Raw genomic sequence first — 25,646 nt, 5'->3', positions numbered from 1 at the left:
AATCGATATCGAAGCATTTAAAATCAATATTGAATCGATATCGAATCGAATTGTGACCTAAAGAATCTAAATCAAATCGAATCGTGAGGTTCTCAACAATACCCAGCCCTAGTGTGTGTGTGTGTGTGTGTTTCACAAGGATAAGAAATGGATTTCTTTGTCTTATATATTTCCATTTCTTCATTGCATGTATCAGTGGTCATGGCCAAAACACTGAACTCAGGGGAACATTTGAATCTGACCTCAGTATAGACATTTCACTTGTTTGTTTGCTTTGTTTGTTCTCATTTTTTTTAAATGTCTCCTGGTGTGTGTGTTGAAATGGATTAAAATGTCACAGACTGTTCGGGGTGGCTGGAGGAAAGGGAAATGTACAGTGTAGTCTGAGCACAGAAAAAAACAGGTCTATGACTGTTCAACTGCAGAATAACGCGCAATGATATTGTTGTTTTCTGAGTGTTATCCCATACAGTGCATTATTGTTGTAGAAACAATCCAAATACATGAGTATTTTTATTTCAACTACATTGCAGCTCAGACGTTTTCCTGTCAAATTTTGCTGTGATAATCAGAAGAGATGGAATGCAGGGAGTGAGGAAACCATTTTTTTCCTATTGCATTTTTCAAGCGGGGATAAGCTGGTATTTGACAGTGTGTCAAACACAGCAAAGTGCTCAACACATCCCAAATCTCTCCTCCTTCCTTCCTGCAATCTTGCCGTCTGCCTGAAGAGATGAATTTCAGCCCTTTCTTCAGGTAAACACTCAAGTCACAAGTCTTAGATAATGAGACAGGAAGGGAGGGGTCTTTATAACAAATTACGAATGGAGGTTCGGATGGAGAGTGGGAGGATCCCTGTGCTTCATCATGATTCATCTCGTTGTCACTCCAACATGTGCTATAAACCCCTAACTGCACAGAGCAGTTAGTGTTTATTTCAGGTCTGCAATCCTAAAGCAAACCTGTAGGTGAGGGAAACACCAGCGGCCCATCCTTATGTCCACACACAATCCTCTGATGACAAAGGGGAGGTCAGTGATAATCAGGCAGCCACTCACCTTCACATGTCAAAGATCAACAGGCAGCTTGAGCAAGCACTGTTGTCTTTTACAAGTAGACTCGTCAAGCCACTGGAAGTTAAAAGATAAGAACCCATTACGAGTTTTAATGATAAGAAAAGGCACTGTATGTTGAAACAGCCACTCATGTTCTCGCCTGATATTGGATTTTGTTAAAAGCATGATGTGACGCTTTGTTGTGAATCGGTGTGTGTCGGGAGATTTCAAAGTCTGACACCCCCACCCCCCACCGGACAGAATCCAGACAACTGCCAATTGGCTGAGTTATGACTCAGAGCAGAAGTACAATGTTAGATGCAAATTGCAGCAATCATGCACTAGGGTTTTTAAGTATCTTAATTGCCTCCATGGGCTGTGTCACTGCTGCAGCTCCGAGTTGGAGAGTGGGCCAAATCCACCAAGTATATCTAGCAGCTCAAACGTAAAGGACAAACATGAAGGAGGTTGAACGTCCAAATATGGTTTGTGGTAATCATATTTATCTCAACATACCAAGCTTTAGGCTAAGAGAAAAAAGTCATAGTAGGACTACACAAGTTTCAAAAGTACTTTATGTTAACCCTACTTTACCTCTGATTGGCTGGTTAAGTTTAGGCATGAGGAGTGGTGAGATGGTTAGTGTTAAAAAAAAAAAAGCAACCCAATCAGAGGCAGAGTAGGGGTGGGCTGCAGCTGGACCCTTCTCAAATCCACAGTCAAACTACAACAACACCGGCATGTCCCTCTCACCTCACACAGTGTCTTTGCTTCAAGTCTCTCCCTCCGCTCCCCCCCTTCAACTCACACTCTGGTCTATAGCATGTGCAGCACAGAGTATAAATACCCACTTCAGAATGCAACACGCGTAATGGCCTCATAACTGTGATGAGTGATGTAGGATGCAAAGTTGGGGTGATGCCAAAAGAGACCCAACAAAGTGACCATCAGCGGAGCCATAAAATTGTTCGTTCATAGCCGGGAGGTCACAGGGTGAAGGCTGTTGCGAGGGAAGAGTGTCTGCTCGATGCTAGAATCTGGAGTAGCCACATGAAAGGGCCTGCACTGGCAGAGGAAGAAGCTCCGTCTAATTCCACCGGTTACTATTACAGACGTCGGCTAAATCGGAGCCTAAAGAACACACAGACTGTTTTCTCACAGCAGTGGGAATGGCACGCCAGGATATAGACATAAAGAGATTAGTGGGATATCTGTGGGAAACCGGTCTGGAAAAGTCCACTTGGTAGAATATTGTGTAATTGTTAATGACTCCGTTTAACATCTGTTGAATGGTGTCAACATTTTGCTGTCAACATTTAAAATAAAATATTTTCAAAGATGTTGAAATATACTGTAGTAAAAATGTGCAGAAGTGGTGCTTTTCAAAGAGATGTTTCATACTGTACAGTGTAATTCGAAACAGCTCAACATCAGATGGAAAAAGCAAGGGTAAGAAAGAGGCGGCAAGCCTATAAAGTAAATTACTAGAGGCCCCTCCATCTTTTTAATGCCTTTGCTGTTGTTTGGGGACCTTTAATGTGAAAACTATAAAACAAGAGAGGGTGAAATAAGGAGAGGAGCGAAGGGTGAAACAACCGACAACTAAACCCCAAAGCATCTTGAGCATGGCCCACACAGCCTCTTGCACATTTTGGTAGTGAGGAGACACTTCCTGTATGTCAAATCCTGACATATTCCACTGCAACACAACAGATCTGCACTGACTTTAGCTTTAAAAAAGGGCCAGAGACATTCTCGGTTTGGGATTGTGGTGTAGTGGACACCTACACTATCTTCACTTCTCTTCTCTTCTAGCCTCTGTGGAACTGAAAGTGGTGCTCTTTTCTTGTGTTTTGAGCACTTCCACTCAGAAAGAGTGCTTAAGATTGTGACAGACCGGAAAACATGAAGAAGACACAAAATAAACTCAGCATTTACCCTGTGATTACTTTACGAGGAAATGCTAATGCAGAGAAATGCCCTGGGCTTAATGTGGACAGTGATAATGAGTAGCCACAGAGGAGCTGGACAAATGGACTAGGAATGAATCTGTACAGCCTGTCAGACTGGATAGACTGCTCCATCTTTCTTACAGTGTGACAAAGAGCTCGCCTTAAGAAGATTATTACCACACTGTCATCTGTGTCTATATGCAAGATGCCAAAGGTTCACATGCAAGGGTCCTGCAGTTGTCCAATGGGATGTGACCCTGTTTTGAGGTATTCCTGGAATGACAGCTTGACTGAGACAACTCAGCTTAAAGTGCCTGGTGGAAGCGCTAATCTGCAGCTCCCCAACATTTCTGTTCAGATTAGGCTGCAGTCCGTACCCCCCAAAATGCCTCTTTGCTGGCTGAGAAGGGGGTGACTGGGTGCACACAGGGGGGTGGCTAGAGTTAACACACACCAGGGTTTACTTACTTACCAAGCAAATAACTTTAAGTGCTGAATGTCTGCCTCCCATATCCTAATATTCTCTGAAAAAAACACTTAATCCCCTCTTTATGATAAGCTGTCGAGGAGCTTGGACTGTCTGCTGTGGGACTACGGAGAGACCAACAACAGGATTTAAGGTTTCCAAGCCACCTCAAATTAAATTAAATATAGTGGCCCTCTAAATCTTAGAGCTCTTATGCACTCTAAAAAGCAAATGGAATATAAGTGGCTGTGGATTAAATGGCTGCTTACAAAGGCCAGTCACAAGTGACCCAACTGGGGCATCGTAACTCATCCGGCTCTGCTCTGGTCTCCACTGCAATCTTGTATAGTCAGTGCATCTCAATTCCCTGCATACCTCATCCAGACACCCTCAAATGTCCCAGACACTCCCCATTTCTGCCTTGTCTGCATCACAGACAGTCGTAAAAACAAGCACAGGCTTCTGAAGGAGCACTCCAGGTCAGATCTGACCCACCAGATGAACAGCTGAGCCTGAAGTCCAACTCACTGTTTGTAGCTGACTGCTGTCTTTCACACCATCCTCCTCTTCTGCACTCTTCAAACTTAATAGTGGGCTCCTCTGTGGCTGTTCACACTTTGATCTGGCCCATAAGTGTATCTGACAAAAACCAGATCACTGTCTTTTTGCCAATTCCGCAACATAAAGGAATGGAAATTTCAGAAATTTGAACTGCTTGTAGCCCTCTGATGATCCCCAGTTGAACGCACTGCATCACAAAAGTGAAACAGATATTCTAAATACATTTTAAAAGGAATGGAAAGAGCAGTTTATGGAATGGAGAAATTGAAAAGTTAATGTATTAATTTGATTAGATTACAGTTAATTTCATTCCCAGACTTAAACCAAGTCACTAAAATCTGAAGGATGTTACAATATATATTTTTTTCACTCATTCTATTGCCACACTGAGATCAAAAACATCCCTTCCAATGTGCAGCAGTTTAAGTCTCAAGTCTCATACAATTACTTTGTTTTGAAGCTGTCCCTCCTCACAAACTTGTGGTATTAAATAGTCAAGTCTTGTATAAAACATATTGGCAGTATATCTATCAAATCCAGAGCAAAACAAACTCCTGTAAAAAAAAAAAAAAGAGGCATTGTGACTTTTCCCTTCTTTTGTGGTTCTTACCATCATCTTGGAAAAGTCAAATGTTGGAATCATAAATGGCAGTTTATATGTGGTGTTTTTTTATGTGTGTGTGTGTGTGTGTGGCTTCACCTCTGACACTGGGAATTAACAGAAAGATCTGAGTCTTTGACCCTGCTGCTGTGCATGGGTGCAATTTTCCCATCATTGTTGTGGAGCAGAATACCCCCGGTGTCTGGAATGGTCGCCCTCTGTCTCCGTGACAATGCTTTAGTGATCCACACACACTACAGTAATGGCTGTTGGTACAAAGACCTTTTGACGTCGAGGGGGAACGGCCGTGCTCTGGCTCAACGCTGCCTGCATTCTGCATCCACTTCCCTCTGACTGCCTGCCACTGCAGCAGCCAGCCCCTCCCCTCACAACTCCCCTCTCTCATTCAGCCCCTCTTGAAATGGTGGGGAGAGTCTTTTCTAACGTGTGTGTGTGTGTGTGTGTGTGTGTGTGTGTGTGTGTGTGTGCTTTCTGTGGGTGTGCACTCATGCTTGCTTAATTGACATTAAGATCTATGAGTTGTGATGCGCTTTGGGTACCTGCTACTGAAAGGGTTTGAATGAGAACAAGAAAGTCGGAGAAACAGAGTGATTAGAGACAGGAAGAGCTGATGGTAGAAGAAGGCGGTGGAAATGGAAAGTAGACAAACTGATATTTCATTTCACTTAGAATAATGTAAAGCTCAGAAATTGCATCAGGAAAAGACAACATTTAAGGTGAATGTTGCATTTTTACAATAACCAAGTCCCCCATCATATCTGATTCAACAGCACAATATTGATATCATATATTCAAATACCATACAGCTCTATGTTACGCCCACTCCACACACACACACACACACACACACACACACAACACACACACACACACACACAACAACCAACACAGATGCACTACTTACACCACCTAATTACTACTGCAATGTAGCTCACACAGCAGGAGAGGAGAGAAAGGCTTAAAGAGAGATAGAAGGAAATGGAAGCAGGAGGGAGAATGGCAGATCAGCTCATGCTGCATCTATTAGTTGTTTCGGATGCACATGGTTGCTGGTCCTCATTCTGTGCAAGGGTCCAATGCACATGCTGCACATGCATAATGCACAACGGTCCAGCAGTGTTCAGATGGCAGGATTTGGGAAGGGAAGGGACCCCTCTCTGCACCACATGCACCGAGCACAGCCTCTCCCCACGAGGTTTAGCCCAAGCTGCTGCAACCACCCCCCTCCCTCCATCCCCTCCCCTCACCAACCCCATCCTCCTGCGCTCCCTTCCTCCTCCCTTTTCCACGTTCTCCTCATCTCTCCTCAGTCACTTGTCCTCCCGTCACAGCACAGCAAGCGCTCGGAGGTCCAGCGAAGGATTTTCTGCCTTGCAACTCCTGAGATATGAACAGCAAAGGCAGTAGTGGCAGGATCATGATGGAGAGGACAGAGGAGAATAGAGTTGTTTCTGAGGCCCCTAATGAGGGGTTTCCTCTGATCAAAGCACGAGGAGGTGTAAGTACAAATCGCTACTGTAGAGGGAGACTTACTCACCCACGAATGAGGATGAGGATGTAGCTTGTCAGTTAAACTGCTGTGACTGTCTGAGTGGTGCTTGAAGACGCTAAGATTAGATAGGCCACATCAACACATTCTTGGCGTGGCTGTAGGTCGAGCTGCTGTAATGATCATTTAGGCGCCCAAGGCTTTGTGACTTGACTCTTTACAGTTGACAGACTGGACGTGAAACCTTCAGGACAATGAGCCGGAGGCATGAGGATACTTAAGTGTACACATTGTTCTGCGTGAATGAACCACTCCTTCTCTGAGCCAGGGGCTACGGAGTGAAATTATACACATTTTTTCAAGCTGTATCAGTTTCAGGAATCTTGATGTCGCATAATTATATATGTAGCAAATAACGTGGGAAGAAGTAAAAGGATACAATCACAAGTAAGATTTCTGTTGTGTGAATATTTCGCACACGTAAGTCGGTAAGAGTATCACTACACACTTGCACTTCAACCAGGAGGCATCTCTTTGTATGGAAGAGCCTCTCTCCCCATGAACACACTTCCCTCCATTCTCTGTGCTGCAGCAATATCTTTAACCTGTTCAGCGCCACAGTTAATTTTCCAAACCTTGGTAAGTAGCCTAAATAAAAAATCCAGCTCCCAAATATTGGTAAAACTAATATGAGGACAAATGTTGACCTGATCTAATGTAATGTAACATGACTATATGTTATAGCAACATCATTAATTTTAACAAAAGGACAATTCTTGCTTAACAAGGAATCTAATATACTAAAATTGAATAAAGACCTGCAGAAAGACCAACAGAAACATGGCATGAAACTGTATGGACTTATAGACCCATACCTTATTCTTACAATATACAACAGATACAACAATATATTTATAATTAGTCATCTTCGCAATCAGTTATTTATCAGTCCATAATTTAGCTCAGACAAATGCACTGCTCACATTTTACCACACTCCAATACTACAGGCTTAATGTCCATCTGTACACAGTGTTCAGTGTTAATAAACTATGTTCTGGGCCTATAGTGAGGAAATGCGGACACTTGAGGAGGTTTAACACCACATGGCCTCGTCACAGCATCACACAGCGAGCTGCCGCACAACACACACAGGCAGCCTATTACATGTTGGACTAAATCGCTCCCAGAAACGGACAAGAACTAATGACTGATTCTTCACAGTGATACTCTCTCTCTCTCTCTCTATTTTTGCAGTAGCTGAAACTGGTCTGACAGCGACACACACACACACACACACACACACAGTCAGGTTCGTGGATGGAGAGTTGATCGCCTTAATTGATTGACCTGCAATTATCTACCAGCCCCGGGTTAAAATCATTACTGTGAAGCATTTTCTTCAGTGATAGCGAAGACATGTGGGCTACCTGTTTTTATTTAACCACACCACACACAGTGTACAACCATGAAAACACACAACAGCCTTGTGCGTTTAGATTGTCCACTGCGCTTAGGCAAGCCCATTGTTCCGCCCGTCTCCGCTGAGGTGAGCTGATGGAACATCTCACAGGCAATTAGAGCATGTACAGTCACTCCAGCAAATAAAGAGAAATAACTAAAAATATATTCTGATGTAGCAGAAAGACAGAGAAAAGTCAGGTCTCTTACCGGCTACAGTGTATCTATCCATGTAATTCAGGACGTTCCCAAAACTGAGGATCCCGGCGGCAGCAGCCGGTGAACGGCATCTGAGGAGCGCTGCGCGGAATTTCTGCCCCGGTTTGCAAGGGTGAAGGTCCGGGTTGGATTTCAGTCCGGGACTCATGCTGCCCGACAGCGTGCGCACCTCATCCGAACTGCTGCAGCCCTCAATCTCGCACCCATCGCTCTCCACACACATTTTCTGGCACGAAAGATCCAGCGCAGAAAAAAAAAAAAAACAGAGAGCGGGAGAATGGAGAGGAAAATAGTTCAACAAGGACCAGACTCGGCGATGGACTGTGATTTCAGTAGCAATTAAATGCAGTGAAATGGTTGTCGTAAGAGTTGAAGCGCAGGAGCGGCTCTTGTTGGGATCATATTTTTCTCGCAGTGTGCGGTGACGGACGGGCTGTGCGCTCTTAGTGGTTTTTTTAAGGACGGAGCGCTGTAGTGCAGGGGGTGTGACTCGGCTCTAAAAAACTCCTCCCCTGTAGTCCTGCAGCGAATGATGGAGCCGCACCTGACGCTGTAGTGCAGATGCCGGGGAATTGTGCCGTTGGAAAAACCTTTCTGTTATTTAAGGAAGCTGACAGTGGTGGGAAATGGGTGGGTGGGTGTGACTTCATTTATTTATATATTTATTAATCCTCATCGATCACCTAGCTGAGAAATTATTACTACTGAATAACTATAGGCCAACAGAAGTAGGTCAGTTTGCACAGCTACCGAGTCGCCCCTGGTGTGAAGGGCCCCAATACATCTTTGATTGAAATGCCAGATTTTGATTGATTTAGTCTAGGCCCCCATACCTGTCTTCCTGACAGTCATGGCCTTTTAGAAAGTGTCTGTAAAAGATGAAGTCAATGTATGTATAAAACACATTAAAAAACAATGTGGACCAAAGTGCTTTACAGATAGATCAGATTATAAAATTAACTAATTGATGATACATCCAAATAAAAACACTGACATAATTAAGTGGAAGTAAATGAATAAATAAATGCATAGAATAAATAATTTTGGATAAAACCACAGAGAGCAGATAAACAGAAACAAATAAATACAAAACAGAGTGTGAGCAGTATTCATGATGACTGTGATGAGATGGGTCTTCGGACAGGTTTCAGATCTAACAGTGAGTGGCAAACTAGTCCACAGTTTAGTGGACATATTGAACATAAGAGAACATGCCTGATTACCCCTGCATGGATTTTAACTGGCAGTGTGAAGAGCAGTAATTGGTCAGCAGATCTGAGGGGTTTGGAGGTGGAATAGGGGATGAGGAGTTGTGAGGTACAACCAGGCTCCCCTCCACACACTGCTTTACAAACAGAATCTTAAAATCAATTGTACTTCTCAACTCAGAACAGGGGAGATATGGTCTCTCTTCTTGGTAGCAGTAAGCAACCACTGCTGCATTTTTGAGCCAGCTGCAGGAAACACAAGGCTGTTTGAATGACTACAGAGAGACAATTACAGTAGTCAAAATGAGAAGCAATAAAAGCAGGAACTGCGGTCTTCAAATTCTTGACAAACGTGAACTTTAATTTGTAAGTGATCAAAGATGAAAGATTATAGTGCTGACTATGGAGTTGATTTGTTTATCAAATTTAAAACCAGAATCAAAGATAAGACTATGATTTCTTGCGTGGAGATTTACATTCAATGGCAGAGGCCCAAGAGTGCTGACTGTGGTGTTGGACTGAAGATTAATGAAAGATTGTAGCTTATGAAGATAATGTATAATTAAAAGCAACTACATTGTAGAGTTTTGTGTTAAGCAGAATTATATTATAGGTTATATAATAGTCAAAGATGTGTGTGTGCACAGATACATTCAGGTACATTACCATAGCTACAGTACACATTCAGCTTTCTCCCTAAAGAGGAAACTTGTCCTTCATTTCTACTGAATACTTCTGAATGGATGACTAATTTAAAAAAAAGCCTTTCTGTGGCAGATTGTGTTTGTAATGCATGGGATGGGAGACAAGTTCTTTGTTTGCAATTTAAGAAGTTTGTTCATGTCTGACGACACCACTGCAACAGTATTTGTGGTGGTATAAATGACTGTACAATGGAAACAATTTCTTCAATGAATAAATTGGTCTTGTCATGTATGGGAACTGCTGTCAAGGTGTGTGGGAAAAAAAAATAAAATTTCACTTCAACAAAGCCCCCTGGGCCCTGGTTACTGGGCACAATACCACAAACAATACACCCAGATAAGTACTTTTTTCCAGTGAACTCTTGTTATTATTTTGTCAACCCATTTAAGTTGTTCTCTTTTAATAGTTTGGTTTTCATGTACTTTTATTCTTGCATGCAATGTTGTAGCTTATTGTTTACTGTATGCAGTGTAAGTGCAAAAATGGCTGATTATATGTACTTTCTTTGATAGTGACCCCAGGAAGAGTAGCTGTTAGGCAACTAGTAAGGGGGATCCCAATACACAAAACACTATACAACCACATTGAGGTGTGCCGAGATTGTACACTGGAAGTTAGAGTTTGTCCACATTCATGTCACTCATTGTTTAATTTGACAGAAGGAAGAAATGAAACTTTCAGTGAAGTGTTTGTGTGCATCCTAAAATCCCATTGAGCTTGTGTGGGGCCAGATGTCATCAAGCCAAAAGTTTATTCTGAATAATCATTCAGACCCCACAGTTACAGTTATAACTCACATATGCACACATGTTTTAGCTTTGACTACCCTTTCATAATTGAATAATACCATCCTATATAACTTCATGTTATGTTTTATTATTTTTAATGGTGAAAATGAATAATAAAAGGAATAGTGATTTAAAAACACAATAACCAAAAGAGATGATATTCGACCTTCTGTGGTTTGCACCATCTGTGGACCTGTGCTGAACTGGCCAATAGCTGCTGGGGAATAACTACTGTGACTTTGAGACCCAAGCAAACACTGGCTCTGCATTGATGGGAATGTTATTTAAGAGAATTCTGAAGTACTACATCTCTGTCTGAGCTGTCTACTGTGTTTTGTTGCACTGCAAACATTTGGGAGATGTTTACACAAATACAACAGCAGTGGTTTAAACAGTATCTGTGTGACACTGAAAATATCTGATTATTGTAATTGCAGTACTGAAATCTACATAAGTTATTTTTCACACCAGCATTGCAGACTCATTAAAGCACTGATTTTTCACTGTGATGTCACATTGTCTGGAAGGTTCTGATTGAATTTTGCACCAAATTATTTTTGTTGAATTATTACTTATTAAAAAAAATAACTGTTCAACTGTTAAAAAACTGACAAAGTTGTCCGAGAGCGATGAAGTTGGCCACTTATAAGTCACATTTACTTGTAAACCATTTTTTACAACTAAAAAAAATCTCCATCCCAACAAGCTGTTCAAGGCACAGCGGTCAATGGAGAATGAAGCTGGATAAATCCTACTGTTGGACACGTTTGTGTGTGGCATTCCTGGTGGTTACAGAATAAACATAGGCGGGAAAATAATCTGGTTCGGGTTAAGAAAAGATGAACACAATGCAACTGACTCAGTTTGGACAGTTTCAGTGGTTTCTGTACTCCTCTGACAGTCCCCAATTTACAATCTATGGCAGAAGATGTAGAGAGCCTTAAATGACTGCAGGGACTTTGTTTTTTCCTGGTTCCATACAAAGTTTGGATATAACTTTCTTTATTGATGCTTCTGAGAGACTGCTGAGTTTTTAGTGATGGATTAAGTATTACTGAAGAATGTGAAAGTGCAGGTGCGTGCATATAACATTTTGAGACACTGTTGCTCTAAACTGAAAAATATATCACGACCCCTAACCCTACTGCATGTTAGCCAGCTAGCTTCCTTAGATTGGGTCACGTGATAGCATAAAATAGGGCAATATTGCCAAGCTACTGATTGTTCGGAAGCATATGTGGAGATTTGTATTCACAGGATATCCTGTTGGTTATACCATTTGTTATTAATCATCTCCACAACTCCAAAGGAGCAAATTTTTGGACAAAGTCATGACTCGCACTTGTTTGGTTGGCTAAGTTTAGGGATGAGGAATAAGATTGGTTAGGGTTAGGGTAGGAATGTTAGAAAAAGAGGCAGAGAAGGGAGAGTTAAAAAAATATTGCAGCCCTCACACAACGGCAACAATACAGAGATTGGATGCTATAGTGTCACATTGCTTTTTTTTCTACAGCCTTGGGCCACCACATCTCAGTTTCCCGTGCAGGCATGCCTATCATAAAGTTGCATAATAAAATCTAGGATGATATGGCGATTAAATTTTTATGCAGCCACAGCAGTAAAAATTAAATATTCGTCTAGAGGGGCAACACAGGCAAAGGGCAAATGGGCAAATAGCAGAGGGTAAATGTGCTGTTGTCCAGGCAATTTTAGCTCGGCCTTGTGCACGTCCTTGTGATAATGCTTTACAACGCTGCACATCGTGTTGTTGTCAGATGTGATATATTGCTTATGATAAGCATCCACACCTCAATGAATTTTTAATGGGATGACTTTTGATGAGATGAGCTTCTGTTGCAAGATAACTGTGTGCCTAAATAGGAAAATTCACTGTTTTTTGAATGGCTGGGAGAGGTCCAATCCTGTATGCAGATGAGTCTTTCTGTGCCATCTGTTCTCTGTCAGAAAGGAGCCAAAACATCTCCAGCTCATTGTTAAGACTGTTCCATTCTGTACAGTACAACACACATAGCTATTTTGACTTTGCCGAAACAGCATGATCAGCTGTATATCACAGAGAGGAGCGTAGGGAATTTGAACAGAAAGGTGGGCGGCAGAGCAAGAAAAGCTGAGATGTTGTTGATTTAGCATGAGTACAGAGTTCAGTGTATGAGTAAGAGGTGGGTGTGTTAAGGGGCATTCCTGACAAGTGTAGTTTGATTTTGCTGAAAGCCGGAGGGGACATTGGCTAATAGGCTCTTTTTCATGATGAACTGGGTAGCCTACTAATGACTATGTAATAGACATCCTGGCTAGTTTTATTCCAGCATACACATAAGCATACAGCTACAAAACCTGAAAGTGAAATAAAATCAAAATCTCTGTCTGTATTTAAGCTAATGAAATGCTAAACTAAATCCGGAAGGGAGGTAGATAGAAGATGAGGGAGGCTGAATCCTGGCATCGGTCAGGGAAAAGGCTGGGTGCTTGCCTGGCTCTGTTCTGCAGGCGTTTGGCATTGCAAGGGGTATCAGAGTTGAGGTCTGAATCCATTCGCATGCACTGGCTTGACCTATATTGTTTTATTCAGAAAGAAATGAGAAAGTTCTGCAGAACCTAAAGCCCCTCATGGCATTTGTTTTGCCAAACTAGTTTCAAAGCAATCATCCACTTAACTCCCCAATAACTTTGATGTCTGTAAAATCCCCTCTGTTTGAATCTGGAAAGTATGATTCAAACAGCGCAGCCTGGCAGGCTCAGCAGAAAATGATCAAGTGATACTGACAAGAATTGTTTTTGTAATGCTGCAGACTGACATCCAGGATAAGAGGATGCAGGAAAAGAGAAGAGGGGCCAAACCAGCCAGTGGTCTCACGCGGAGGGCTTAGGAGGGAGCCCCAGTAAACAGTTGTTCCTGTCTCCCTCTCTGCTGCCCTCCTCTTTCTTTGGGATGTGTTTGATATGCTGGTCATGTCTGTGGGACCCTGTGTGTTTTTCCATCGCACAGAATGGCTCGGTGGACCTGGACGTATCTTTCGCATTATTCTGCAATGTGGCCCGGAGCCACAGAGTCACTGCCCCGGCTTTCCTTCCTGTCTCAGCTCAGGGCCAAGCCTCCAGTGCAGGATGGGAGATAACCTGCTAATCACTGTGCCCAGCGCCTGCAGGACGATAAGGCCGGCTCTCTGCATTGGGCTGCCAATAAAGTTTAAATGTCCCTCTGACACGTGTCTATCAGCTGTGCTTCTGGTAAACACGCCACCGCCTCTTTGAGCTCATGAAGTTCTCAAGAATCTGCAGTGTATCTAGCAGTGACATTCCTCATGTTTTTACTGTAACCATGCAATAATAATCAAGTAGATTGTGGTAACCTTTTTTACAAACGAATAAATATGCAGGTTTTATGGAGTAGCACTGTATCTGACTCTTTCATCATCAGTAAAGGGGTTTGATGAGTTGGAATATTGTCTTCGTTCTTGTTTAACTTGTATATGGATCACTTTTCTAGGCCGTTAAACTGGATGTCTTTTCTGCTATTTCATACGTTTCTGCATGCAGGTATTTCTCTTTGTGATTCTGTTAACCCCTTTTAAAAGCATCACACAGTGTCTATCTATACATTTTCAGAATGTGTAATTGATGGTGATTATGTTTTCAACTGATTGTTGTTGTTTTTAATGTATAATATATATATCTTTTCTATTTTTCTTTTGTGACCATGTCCCTGGTAATAAACTGAATTTAGAGTAGAAAAAGATTAACAAAATGTTAAGCAATGAAAGCAATCAAGGAACTTTTTTAATACAGTCATCACACAGTTTTTGTGATCCTCCCATTGTTTCTCCATCAGCCACGTTTACATCCAGTTAAATATGCATTTCCCCTTCCTGCACCAAGAAGCAAGTATCCCAGCTTCCCTGAGTACACTTTGTACATTAAAGATCCGGAAGGAGAGAATGAACAGGCCTTCCAGATGTTTGGTTTAGCTAAGGAAAAAACAACCAGTTGCTCATTTGTCCAAATATTCTTCCATGAAGATGACATGTTTCAGTAGAGTACATTTTGTGACATCTGACATCAGTCCTTTTAGTACATGGTTGCCTCAAGTCACACTATTTCATTCCCTAATAAACAGGCTGTGGTGGTGCCCAAAAGCCACTAGCACAGCGACAAGGTAGTGACTAAAATTCTGACAAACTTCTGATGAGCTGTGTGCTCTTTTGCACAAGGCCTATCCTCCTCTATTACCTGTATTGGTTTGGGGTGTAGGGGTGGGGGTGGGGGTGGTTGCGTGTACACAGAGCCCCACCTCTTCTTCTGCTGTATTTTGTTTTGAAGAATATGGTTTCTCAAGGTAATGACTAGGAGTAGACTGTGGTTAGAAACCAGGGACATTTTGTTTTTGAATAGTGAATGTTAATTGGAGTAGGTCATATCCTGTAGGTAAATATACATGTATTTGTCATACCAGGGTATGTGTTGTGACCACACCCATACACTCCCATTGGTATGGGTTGGTTTTAGCCATGTATGTTTATATTGTATTTTGAAGCATCTCTTTCATCATACACTTTGATGTAGTTTGTAACTGATGAAGTTATATCATACTGTAGCCAAAAAAATTTAATGTAGCCAGTTTTATGCCCCTATTTCAGTTCAGCTAATTTAATATTTGACCCATGTAATCAATTCATACAACTGATAGGAATGGTTGAAAGGTCAGGCAATGAAGCATCTAACCCATTTCACACAGACCAGTGAGCAAAAGGAACTCATTCATTCATAAGAGGTCAAATGGATAGCTTTAATGTAGACCTCTTTAACTTCAATAGATCAATGCCATAATATTACCAATATTTGCATGTGCCCAACATGGGACTAAATGGACTTACAATTACCTGTAATAGCAAGCTATTTAGCAACATTCAGCAAGATGGTCCGTTTTAAGGCTAAACTGTTATCATCAACACATGTTAGTACCTGTGACCATCACTGATGCCTGCTGGCACTGGACCACCCTTCTTCCACTCTTCTCACATACCTTTGTTTTTGGAGCCGGTGCTGTCTAGGCTTCGGTCAGTCTTGAGGTGTGGGCTGACCTTTTCTCATCCACTGTGACCTCCTGACCTCTGGACTGTCTGTGCCTGGCAGTAGCTTGCTGTATCTACCCCCCCCCCCTTGCCATGCACTCCCAAACTCAAGCAACAGTGTGTGAGTGTCTCGCGGCAGAGCAGCTGAGGATTTGAATAGATCTGTGCTGATGTCTCCACTCCTTGGAAGTCTGATCTGGAGGCTATACTGTACAGCCCAGCAGCAGGAGGCAGAGATACAGCGGCGACTAAATATAGTGTTCAGAGGCAGAGACAGCGTCTTTTATCTGCTCATTTAATTATTTATTCGACAGCTCCATTCAAGCTGGACTCCTTGGCTGTTGGTCATCAGTCTCAGTTGATCTGTCTGGGAGGTAAAACCAGGCCTGACTTCACTCACTACCCCCGTATTATCATGTTCATCTCATTTGTTTGAATAATTTTCCTCCGACTGCATTCTTTATACAACTGAAAAACTCACATGAAGCTCTGCCTAATTGGAGAAATTTGAGCTGCTATGTGGCTGAGGTTGACTTGCAGTGAGACCAGATCTGTGTGGTGCTGTAGCTCATATTTATAGACTGCATGGGTCTTTGTAATTACCCCATTGCCATGGCTGTGTCTGTGAATCAGCTCTCTCCAGCCCAGCGGCCAGCAAGCCTCTGAAACAGGAATGCTAAATACATAGGACCAGAATGTGCATATGCCATTATAGGGCAAACCTCAGATTTGGCTGCATTTTCATTGTAGTCCAAATTTGTACTCCTGCTCCAGACAAAGTCACTTGCATGACAGTAAGCATATCAGAAAAATGAATCTGCTATCCAGCCTTGTATCAAAATCAGACACAAATAGGAATCTTTGACATATTACGTATATAGGACACATTTTACAAATTAAGCTGAAAATGACACTTTTACTTCTTTTTCTTCCAGCAATGTTTCATTCTTGGACTGCAACTGCCTAGTTTGCATGACAGAACCCCTGTGTTAATTAATTACATTTTCTGTTGCATGTGTCTGAATTATCACACCCAACAGTCCAATCAACACATTTCATTAAGTTCCTGTCATCAAACACATTAAGAACTGTGCTGTGGGGTGTTTTTTTTTCTTTTTTACATAACTAACACTGATTTCGTTTTTCTCCTGACACTGTACTGTGTATGCACTGTATATTTCTCCCTGTTAGCTGAGGTGTAAAGACAGGAAGGCCCATATGATGTAATTGTCCAAATAAGGGCCCCTGCAGAGGGTGGAGAGGACTCTTCCTCTGTATGATGTCATGTCACTGCAGCAGTTTTCTGGTGATAAGGAAAGAGTACAACTTCACATCCACAAATGTGGTCTGACGTCTCTTATCAATGTCCTGCGGCTGATCTGTGGAAGGGTGAGAATAACACAAACATGCAGCAGATAAGCTGTCTCATCTGTTCCAGTCAATATGTGTGTAGCACATGAGCCATTTACTGGTTATTATTGATATCGCGACAGCATTCTGATTGAATGCTGACTGATGCAATATTTTGTGTATCAGCATGTTGTTTAGTGTGACTGTGTCTGAAGCTGTTTTCATGACTAAAATGCTTGCCATCCCTAAGTAAACACGGACTGTATCCGCTCTCCCCCTGGCTCCTGGCTCCCTCATTGATTGGCCTGGACAATTTATTAGCCATTGTGACAGCTTCCTGTGCAGCCAGGGTCGACACGGGAAACGGAGAGGTATGCAGATAAAGTGTTGCAGAAACGTTGCGCACAATACCTATTGTGTTTTAATTGCAGGTTGAACTGTTGCCTCTAGAATGTTTTCCACATGCCTTTTACTGTGCGTGTGTGTTTGCTTGTTATTCCACATACATGCCCTGCTGCCCAGTCTATTCCCTTAGCTGAGTACTGAGTAATCACATAACTTCTGGAAAATTACAAGTGTAAGGCTGAGATGTTCAAAAACAAAAGGAAATACCAGCAAATTCCACAATAAAGCAATTAAACCTTTAACAATGGCTTAGCGTCCTTGAACAACAGCTTTCATCCATCTGTAAATGTCAGGTTCCATCAACAGTTTCAACACTTTAGTAGGAAATATTTGTTCAGAATTGTCTTAAATCAGCAGATAAATTCATGTACACAGTTCCACCTCAACCAAGTCTGACTGTGCAGCAGTTATTAAGAGTAAACAATATTATTATGACAGTGCAGCCCAATTATTGTATGACCTTGTACTTGAGAATGACAAGGGCAATGCCCTTTGACCTCCCTGCGTGGTTTACTCCAGTACAAAACAATGGAGACACGCAATGACATGAAGCTGTAAGGATTTGCCAGGGGACGTCAGACACCTCTGCAGCAGCAGTCTAACAGTGTAGAATTTGATTGACAAGCAGAGGGCACGACTTACACTCACAGTTTAGGGTTCAGTGAATATCAAAAGTAAACACTCAAACGAAGTGCAAGTGTCAGAGGCAGACACTCATACGGTTGGTTTAACATGGTAACACATCACACAGGCAACTGAGGGAAACATCCATGTCAGTGTTATTCATGAGGAGATCCTTTAACGCTTGAGAGAAATGGTTAATGAGTGATTTGTATGGGGTTCATACTTGTGTAAAAGTACAAAATTGGTGGATTTCAGTGTGTGCTGTTCTCAGGTTCCTGTCACCTTCACCCTTCAATATCACACCTGCCTTCACCATACAACACGAAAACTGAAAATGGAAAGGACTACTCACCATAACTAAACACCATAAGTTCAAAATTATGTTTGCCGTATGTTTGCATTTAGTGTATAAATACATGTGCGGTACTGGGCAACATATTGATTTTAAGGGGGGGAGACTTATGCTGTAAGCCTATTTTGTTTTGAAGAATACAGTTGCTCAATGGAGGAGCAGATTGTGGTTAGAAACAGGGGACTTTTTGTTTTTAAAAACATAACATTAATTTGAGTAGGCTATATTATATAAGTAATTATACATGTATTTACCATGCCTGGTTATGTACTCTTACCACTTTTAAATCATATATGGTAGAGTTGGTTTCAGCCACACTAGCCAAGTATATGTAAATGCTCTGTGTGGGTTTATATTGCAGTGCCAACACTGTATAGGTAGTAGTAGTAGTAGTTGGTATGGTGTTACATATCATCAACATAAATAATGGAAATAGAAAAAATAGAAAATGTAATGTAAATTAAGTCAATAATTATCAATGAAACTAAACATGAAATAACATAAAGGCTTAGACAGGATATATATGTGTACAAATATATTTTTCCTTGTTGGACTCCTTTTGTTTCTTTAAATACATTTCTTTCTTATTGTTTGTCCCTTAAAGGCCAAATCAATAAAATATTTTGCTAGACTTGGTATAGCATCGTCTTACACATTTTTTTCTAACAGGAATGCTAATTACTTATCATTACAGTAAGATCATTACATGTAATAGTGCTGCCCAAGACACACAGAGATATTAAAGACCATTACAGTAAATCTGTACATTATGCATGCTGCCTTGGCAGCTGCAAACATTAACATTTTAGGGCAGTTCTACCAGAGGTCCCAGTGAACATCTGGCAAATCCATTGTACCTCGCTAATGGAAGACAACTGGGATCCTAATGATAGCATTTTTTACAGTGATGCAGCTGCGCCGTCTAGTGGACACTTTATAAATGTCTAGAAAATAGACAGAATATATAATTTATTCATTTTTCTACACTCCTTACACGTTCTTACAGTGCATGGAAAACCTGCAGTCAGAGTTCTGTGACACTTCCAGAGTAGATCCACTGAAATTGGTTGTTAAAGTGCAATTATGAGATGGATATCCAGTAAGTGCTACAGCATATACAGAGAATAAAGAATGTAAATCCTCCATCTTTAACTCCATTATGTGCATATGCTATAGTTCAGCCTGAGGCCCCTGTGGTCCTCATTAGGAAGCACCAGCTGTATTCTGCCTGGGACATTCATGGATGGAGAGGTTAATCTGATGAATCTCAGTATGGATTGAGATTCACCGTAGCCCAAACTGGCCAGCATGAGTGTCAGCAAAATCCAGGAGACTCATTAAGAGGAAAAAAAACAAGTGGATGATAGTGAAGCCGACCATTTTAACAATTTTGGTGTCAGCAAAGAAATTGTCTTGGGGCTGGATTATCACTTGCAGAAAGCTTAAGGTTTCTTCTGCCATTTCTTTTAGAATATAATGGGCAAATATAAATATAATTCCATTACTTTTTTGATGTGAGTTTCAGGTGTCAAATGTTACTATAAACTGATATATTGATATACAGCTGGGTCTACTGTAATATATTTCTTTGTCAATTAAAGGTGTGTAACGGTGTATTTAGGAGGATCTATCGGCAGAAATGGAATATAATATTCATAGGTATGTTTTTATTAGTTACCTGAAAATAAGAATCGTTGTGTTTTTGTAACCTTTGAATGAGTTTATATCTTACACCATGTTTCTATAGTAGCCCTGAACCGACAAAACAAACACTTGCTTTAAATATGTGTGTTTTGTATTTTTTGCACATTCTGCGGCCACCTAGTTTCTCCTCGGTGCTTGAAAAGGAAAGGTTGAAGTGAGGGGGTTGCAATCTCCAACTACACTGCTAGATACCAATAAAACCTAACCTCTTAATAAATTCTGACAGTTGAGGGATTGATAACATCAGTACAGAAGCCCTATGAGGCAAGTGAGAAAAAAAAGGAGAACTTGAACTGAAGGAAGGGGATGTTCAGTTTTTGCTTGCAAATTTTTAATGAACAGTTAAAAACAACGTTTCCATTCAGGAAATATCAATATAAGCATTTACTCAACTATACTGCAGTGCCCCTAAATGGGAGGTAATATTGTAATAATACTGTCACAGGTAGGCAAATCAATTCATATGTTTTTTGTTTTTTTTTAGGTACTAATATCATTGTTTACACTTTTCTTTTTCCATTGTTCCCCTGTTGGGGTGAGTTTTTTCTTATCTGAATTGAGGGTCTTATGTTTGAGGGTGTTGTAGGCTGTACAGACTGTAAAGCCTTTTGAAGCAAATTGTGATTTTGACTTACACAAATAAAACTGACTTGATTTTAACTGTAGAAAATCCAATTCAAGTCATAGTGAACGGAAAGCATTTTCTAAAAGCATCTGCCATCAGTATGTGGCTGTGAAGTGACACGAAAAGGATCATTTCAAGCCAGCTCCAACATCCTGTTGTCCACACCAATAGTTTTTAACTTAACTTAAAATATTTACAGATAAATTAATTTCATGGCTGCTTTTGTCCGGCTTTATTCCCGTCTCCCTGGTTTTTCAGTTCCATGGAGGGCTCAGATGAAGGATCCTGTGGTGGTGGGGGATCTTCTGGTAAAACACATGCACAACAACACATTTGAAACATTTTAATTTGGAGTAGGCAGCATTCATTAGAATGACATGGAAACTAAGTGAGAAGGTATATATAGATCCTGTTCGTGCAGGATCAGAGAAGCGCCTCTAGGAGGGAACCAGCTCCTATCTGCTAGGTGATGCCGACTAAGTCGCCCTGCAGCTTCCTCACACACCAACTAACAGAATGGAGAGAATGAGGTCAACTCAGAAAGACAATGCTGTCTTTATCAAGTCTGGGCCATCTCTGCCTCTGAGTTACCAGCAAATCTAGACTGCCTGTGTGTTATTGGGGCATGTGTGCAGATAAGGAGAATTTGTTCTTAACTTAATAAAGAGGGGTGCTATCTTGTAGTAGATGAGTTGAATAGAGGGCTGTTTCTCAGGAAGACTTGGACACTCCAGCATATACACCGACATTAACAAACAAACACAGTGGTGAGGACGTAGTAACGTGCCATTGAATCATCCAGGCATAACTCTTACAAAACACAAAATGAAACCTTCAACAACAATTCAACACAGTAGAATTTGCAGGGAGCTGTTCTGTTTGAGCTATGTTTGTACTGTATCACAGTACAGTTTTCTGTTGTTCACAAGGGGATGAAAAGACATTAACAATGCATTTAAGGTACGTGTACCTTCAACCAATGGCAGAGCTGCCTTCCTGTCTTCAGCAATGTAGAGGGCAGTCAGGAGGAAAAACACCCCACCCAGGATCCCAACAAATGGGCAGAGCAAGAGGCTGTACTTCAGACTTTCGAAGTTCCAACCATGAGTGGGAGGTTTAGATCTGCGTATGGCATCAGAAATCTACTGGTACAGGTGTGAAGATAGCATTAATCCTCAATGATACACAGAAAGAAGTGGTTTAGTCAAGCTTGCAGAGGTACTATTGACAACAGTGGAAAAGTGGAACCAAATCTCACCACTCCTACTAGGTAAGGACTCCCAGCATCACCCAGGAGATGACAGACTGAAATCTGGAGAGCCTCGGCTGTTGACCTTCTGGTTGGTACAACGACATACTGAAATAAAACAACCCGTTGACTTCAAGATTCAGCAGACTGTTCCATATTTGTATTCTCACACCCATTAATTAAACTCACCAGCAGTATATCAGCCATGACAGCCCAGTTTAGTGATATCAATACTTCACCTAGGAAAATGAATACCTGAAATGAGACATTTAAGAAACTGATCAATTGATAGATCAATTAAGTATGTAATAAATACTTAATCAGTTAACAGCTTCAACTTTTGATTTCCCCCTGTGTCTCTTGTTATACCATTTTGTTGGAGCTTTAATGCCTATACTGAGTGACTTGTGCATTATGTTATCAACATTACCTATAGTGCATCTGGACATATTAGATGAAAGTTCAACAACTTAACATCTAAACATTTTAAATTGAGTTCAGTGGATTTCAGGAAGTCATTGTTTAGGTATAGTGCTTAATGTCGACAGCATTAATTATCGGCCCTATACAACTCTATTGGAAGAGATTCAGAATCTTTCTGTGTGGTTTTATCACCACAGGTATGGATAATTATGATTTATTCATGTGCAAGTTTTGTCCTACTTCCATCATTGTAGAAAGTGTGGCACATTCAGATAACCTAACTCTTTGTTTATAACGAGACTAAAGTGGTGGCTTTGATTAAAGTACATACATATATCATTTATGTAGAGTCAGAGGATCACCAAAGTCAATAGTATTCATTTTCTGGTGACAATGAATGTGTGTCAGCGATCAAAATGAAGAGTGTGCCATTGTCCCAGGGACAATAAAAATAGCAACTCTGGGAATGTTGAGAAATGTATCATTACAAATGAAATCATTACATTTATGTGCCATGGACTATATATGATATTTTATTGTAAGGTATTTAAATTAAAAAAGAATTGGTCATAGAGTGTTGCCAACTTTCGATTTCCTTTTCAGATGTACTTAGTGACTGAATCAATTAAGTGATGCAAATTACAGAAACAAACAAAGTTATTAAACTAAATTCATTATGTATGAATGAAAAAAAGGACTTCAATTTGGCACAATGGATGTTATGTTTGGGACAGTTTAAAGTTGAATGCTGTACAGTTGCGGGACACTGAGGAAAAAAAACTATTTTGAGCTCTGATGTCTGCACACAACATTTCATGGCAATCCATATTTCCGTGGTGGACTGACAGACTCTGGAGCCATACATGAAAACAACTATTAAGCTAGAGGACAGCAGCAAAGATAAAAGATGGTTTCTTACATAAGTGGTAGGAATGCTTGCTGATGCCGCAAAGAGGGCAATAAAGAGGCAGGGGGCTGAGCCCAGCAGGCCTAGTGCACAGATTAGTGGGTCTGCATTTGGCACCTTGTTCCTAAACCATCTGGATAAACAAGTGCCAAGACACCCTCCCAGAATGCCCGTCACCACCGTCACAGCACCGAAGATATAACTGTACAGGGAGCAGAGGCAGACAGGGTTGTTACAACTTTGTTGTTATTTTGAAGGAAATATAAGCATATGAAGGATGATGCAGGTCATGGGTCATGTCCCACCTGTCTGTGGGGTTGCAGGGCTCTTTGATGCACTCCAGTTGGAGTCCCTGGAAGACCTGAGCTCTGGACAGAAAGTTAGGCGTCCAGAAACCCAGGGCTCCAACAAGGAAGGCCGTAGCTGTCACTCCCAGTGTTGACAACACATAACTTTTACTGGGGTCAGAGTAACAAATCAAGATTAGAAAACATTAATCAATAATCGCATCTCTGTAAACTTTAGGGACTACTGCAAAGTATTACAGAATTAACTAGAACCTGACCAATAAGCTTATTGCAGATATATTGGTATATATTTAACCAGATCATATAGAAACAGTGTCCCCATTACAAAGTTCATCCACCAGAGAGCACTGACATGTTTATTTTATATCCTGGTCACACTCCTTTAATGACCAAACTTAAGTCGTCCTTATCAAAAATAAAAAAATAAAAATAAAAAATGTGTTCTGTAAAAAAGGGAAAAGAATATCGATTGATATGTAGACATATATATGAATATTTGGGTTGGCCTCAAAAGTCCAGTATATTGTTAATCCAGTAGTAGTTTCAATGTCCTACTTTTTCAGAAGATACTTGATGTCCTCCAGGTAAGAGCTCTGCTCTGTAACTCCCTCTCCGTGGGTTTCAGCAGCACCCCTGGGTGGGTTAGGGCATAAGAAGACCAGCAAGAAAAGCCCCACTAAACCCATGATGGGCGTGACCTGATAACACAGAAACGTGTTAAGATATCTATCAGTCGATATCTGTCAGTGCTTAGCTAACATTTATATTCACTAATAGTGAAAATGTTCTCACCCTGAGAGCCCAACGCCAGTCCCCTGTGACAGTAGCAATCCCCGCCCCTGTTATGTATCCGAGACCACTGAAAACACACACAATGGTGAAACCATCTGAGTAGTCATAATGCCATAAACAAGCCATAAACAACCTTAACAATATGGTAGACCTGTCCTGTGGTATTTAACGTAAAAAATGAAACCAATGCATGGTAAATGTAATCTTAAGAATGTAAAGGTCTGTGATTTGATTGGTAGCTGATTTAGTAAAACAATCACTTTACACTACTGCCATTACTGCTATTTCAGCACATTCTGGAAATTAACTTGCAGAGTGAGTCTTGATGTTGTTGTCATGGCTCTGTTACTGCTGCATGGTATGGCATTTGAAAGCCATCATTGTCTTTCGAGTTTCAGTGCTGCATTAAGCCTGGAAGCTCCAATATTGGAGACATTTGAGACAAATGCATCGAGGAGGAAGCCATTTTCATCATCCCTTTTACAGTGTACATGGTTCCTTATTGTTCATCTTTCTCATCTGATTCTAGCACTATTGTTTATAAATGAAATGCTGTTCAGTTGACCCTAAATTCTCAAATACAGGAATTTTCCACCAGCAGTGAATGCACCATTCACAAGACATGTCGGAACAATCCATGCTTTCAATTACATCCCAAACAACAGAAGGCCTAAATGATGATGGTTGATTAAAATATGCAACAAAAAAGGATAAAAACACACAGTTGTGGACCTAGATTGAGTTGAGTAGAGTTTCTAACCTTCCGACAGGAATAAAGATGTAGAAGACACAGATCATGGCGCTCCGTTGGGTCCCAACAAAGAGGTCACCAATGATGGTGGGAGCAATGGTGGAGTAGCTGGCCTCTCCTACTCCGACCAGGGCTCGCAATAGCATCAGAAGCCAGAAGAGCTAAAGAGATCAACAACGGCATAGAAGCAGTTCAACAAGATTCAATTCTAAATTACAGGGATGCTCGAACATTTGCCATTCTTACTACCAACAATTCATCAACAATTACACATATACGTAATATACATTTATTTCCAAATGAAACTACAGAATACAACTTTATTTTACGTCATGTAGAGGTCCATTATACACAAAAATTACTTTTGACTATGAGTATTTGCTTAGGCTACTTATACGGGCTTCTTTTTTGTCCCCTTTAAGGGGCTACTGGTCAAAAGTAAACACCAATTGTATTGTTAAAAAGAAAAATGGTACTAGAATCCCAAGTTCTCTTAATTGACTGATTTCTTGTGCAAAATGTCACACTGCCAACTGTGCTCA

The 25,646-nt window shown here is 41.0% G+C and overlaps 2 protein-coding genes across 4 annotated transcripts in view; both read right to left on the bottom strand.

The window, feature by feature from the left end:
* spns2 (spinster homolog 2 (Drosophila)) overlaps positions 1–8,358 on the bottom strand; it is a gene marked incomplete in the record, with an annotated part of 62,423 nt that extends 54,065 nt beyond the window's left edge. Inside the window, 1 exon segment of the mRNA XM_035667157.1 lies at positions 7,815–8,358. Within this exon segment, the coding sequence (XP_035523050.1) occupies positions 7,815–8,046 (232 nt within the window).
* A 12,017-nt stretch (positions 8,359–20,375) lies between these two features.
* spns3 (spinster homolog 3 (Drosophila)) overlaps positions 20,376–25,646 on the bottom strand; it is a 7,285-nt gene continuing 2,014 nt past the window's right edge. For 2 of the 3 annotated variants that reach the window (XM_035667234.1, XM_035667236.1), the window contains 9 exons: positions 25,114–25,265; positions 24,354–24,420; positions 24,117–24,259; positions 23,559–23,711; positions 23,266–23,455; positions 22,113–22,178; positions 21,933–22,031; positions 21,645–21,816; positions 20,376–20,979 (listed from right to left, as the gene is read on the bottom strand). In XM_035667234.1, the coding sequence (XP_035523127.1) occupies positions 20,885–20,979; positions 21,645–21,816; positions 21,933–22,031; positions 22,113–22,178; positions 23,266–23,455; positions 23,559–23,711; positions 24,117–24,259; positions 24,354–24,420; positions 25,114–25,265 (1,137 nt within the window). In that variant the 3' untranslated portion in view covers positions 20,376–20,884. The remainder of the gene's footprint in view (positions 20,980–21,644; positions 21,817–21,932; positions 22,032–22,112; positions 22,179–23,265; positions 23,456–23,558; positions 23,712–24,116; positions 24,260–24,353; positions 24,421–25,113; positions 25,266–25,646) is intronic. The other variant, XM_035667235.1, reaches the window with a different exon arrangement.

This window comes from Morone saxatilis, unplaced genomic scaffold (assembly GCF_004916995.1).
Source record: "Morone saxatilis isolate NCDOM2014 unplaced genomic scaffold, NCSU_SB_2.0 Contig20, whole genome shotgun sequence".
NCBI lineage: Eukaryota > Metazoa > Chordata > Actinopteri > Moronidae > Morone > Morone saxatilis.
The sequence above is the reverse complement of the archived record's forward strand: the minus strand, read 5'-3'. Positions and strand labels throughout refer to the sequence as shown.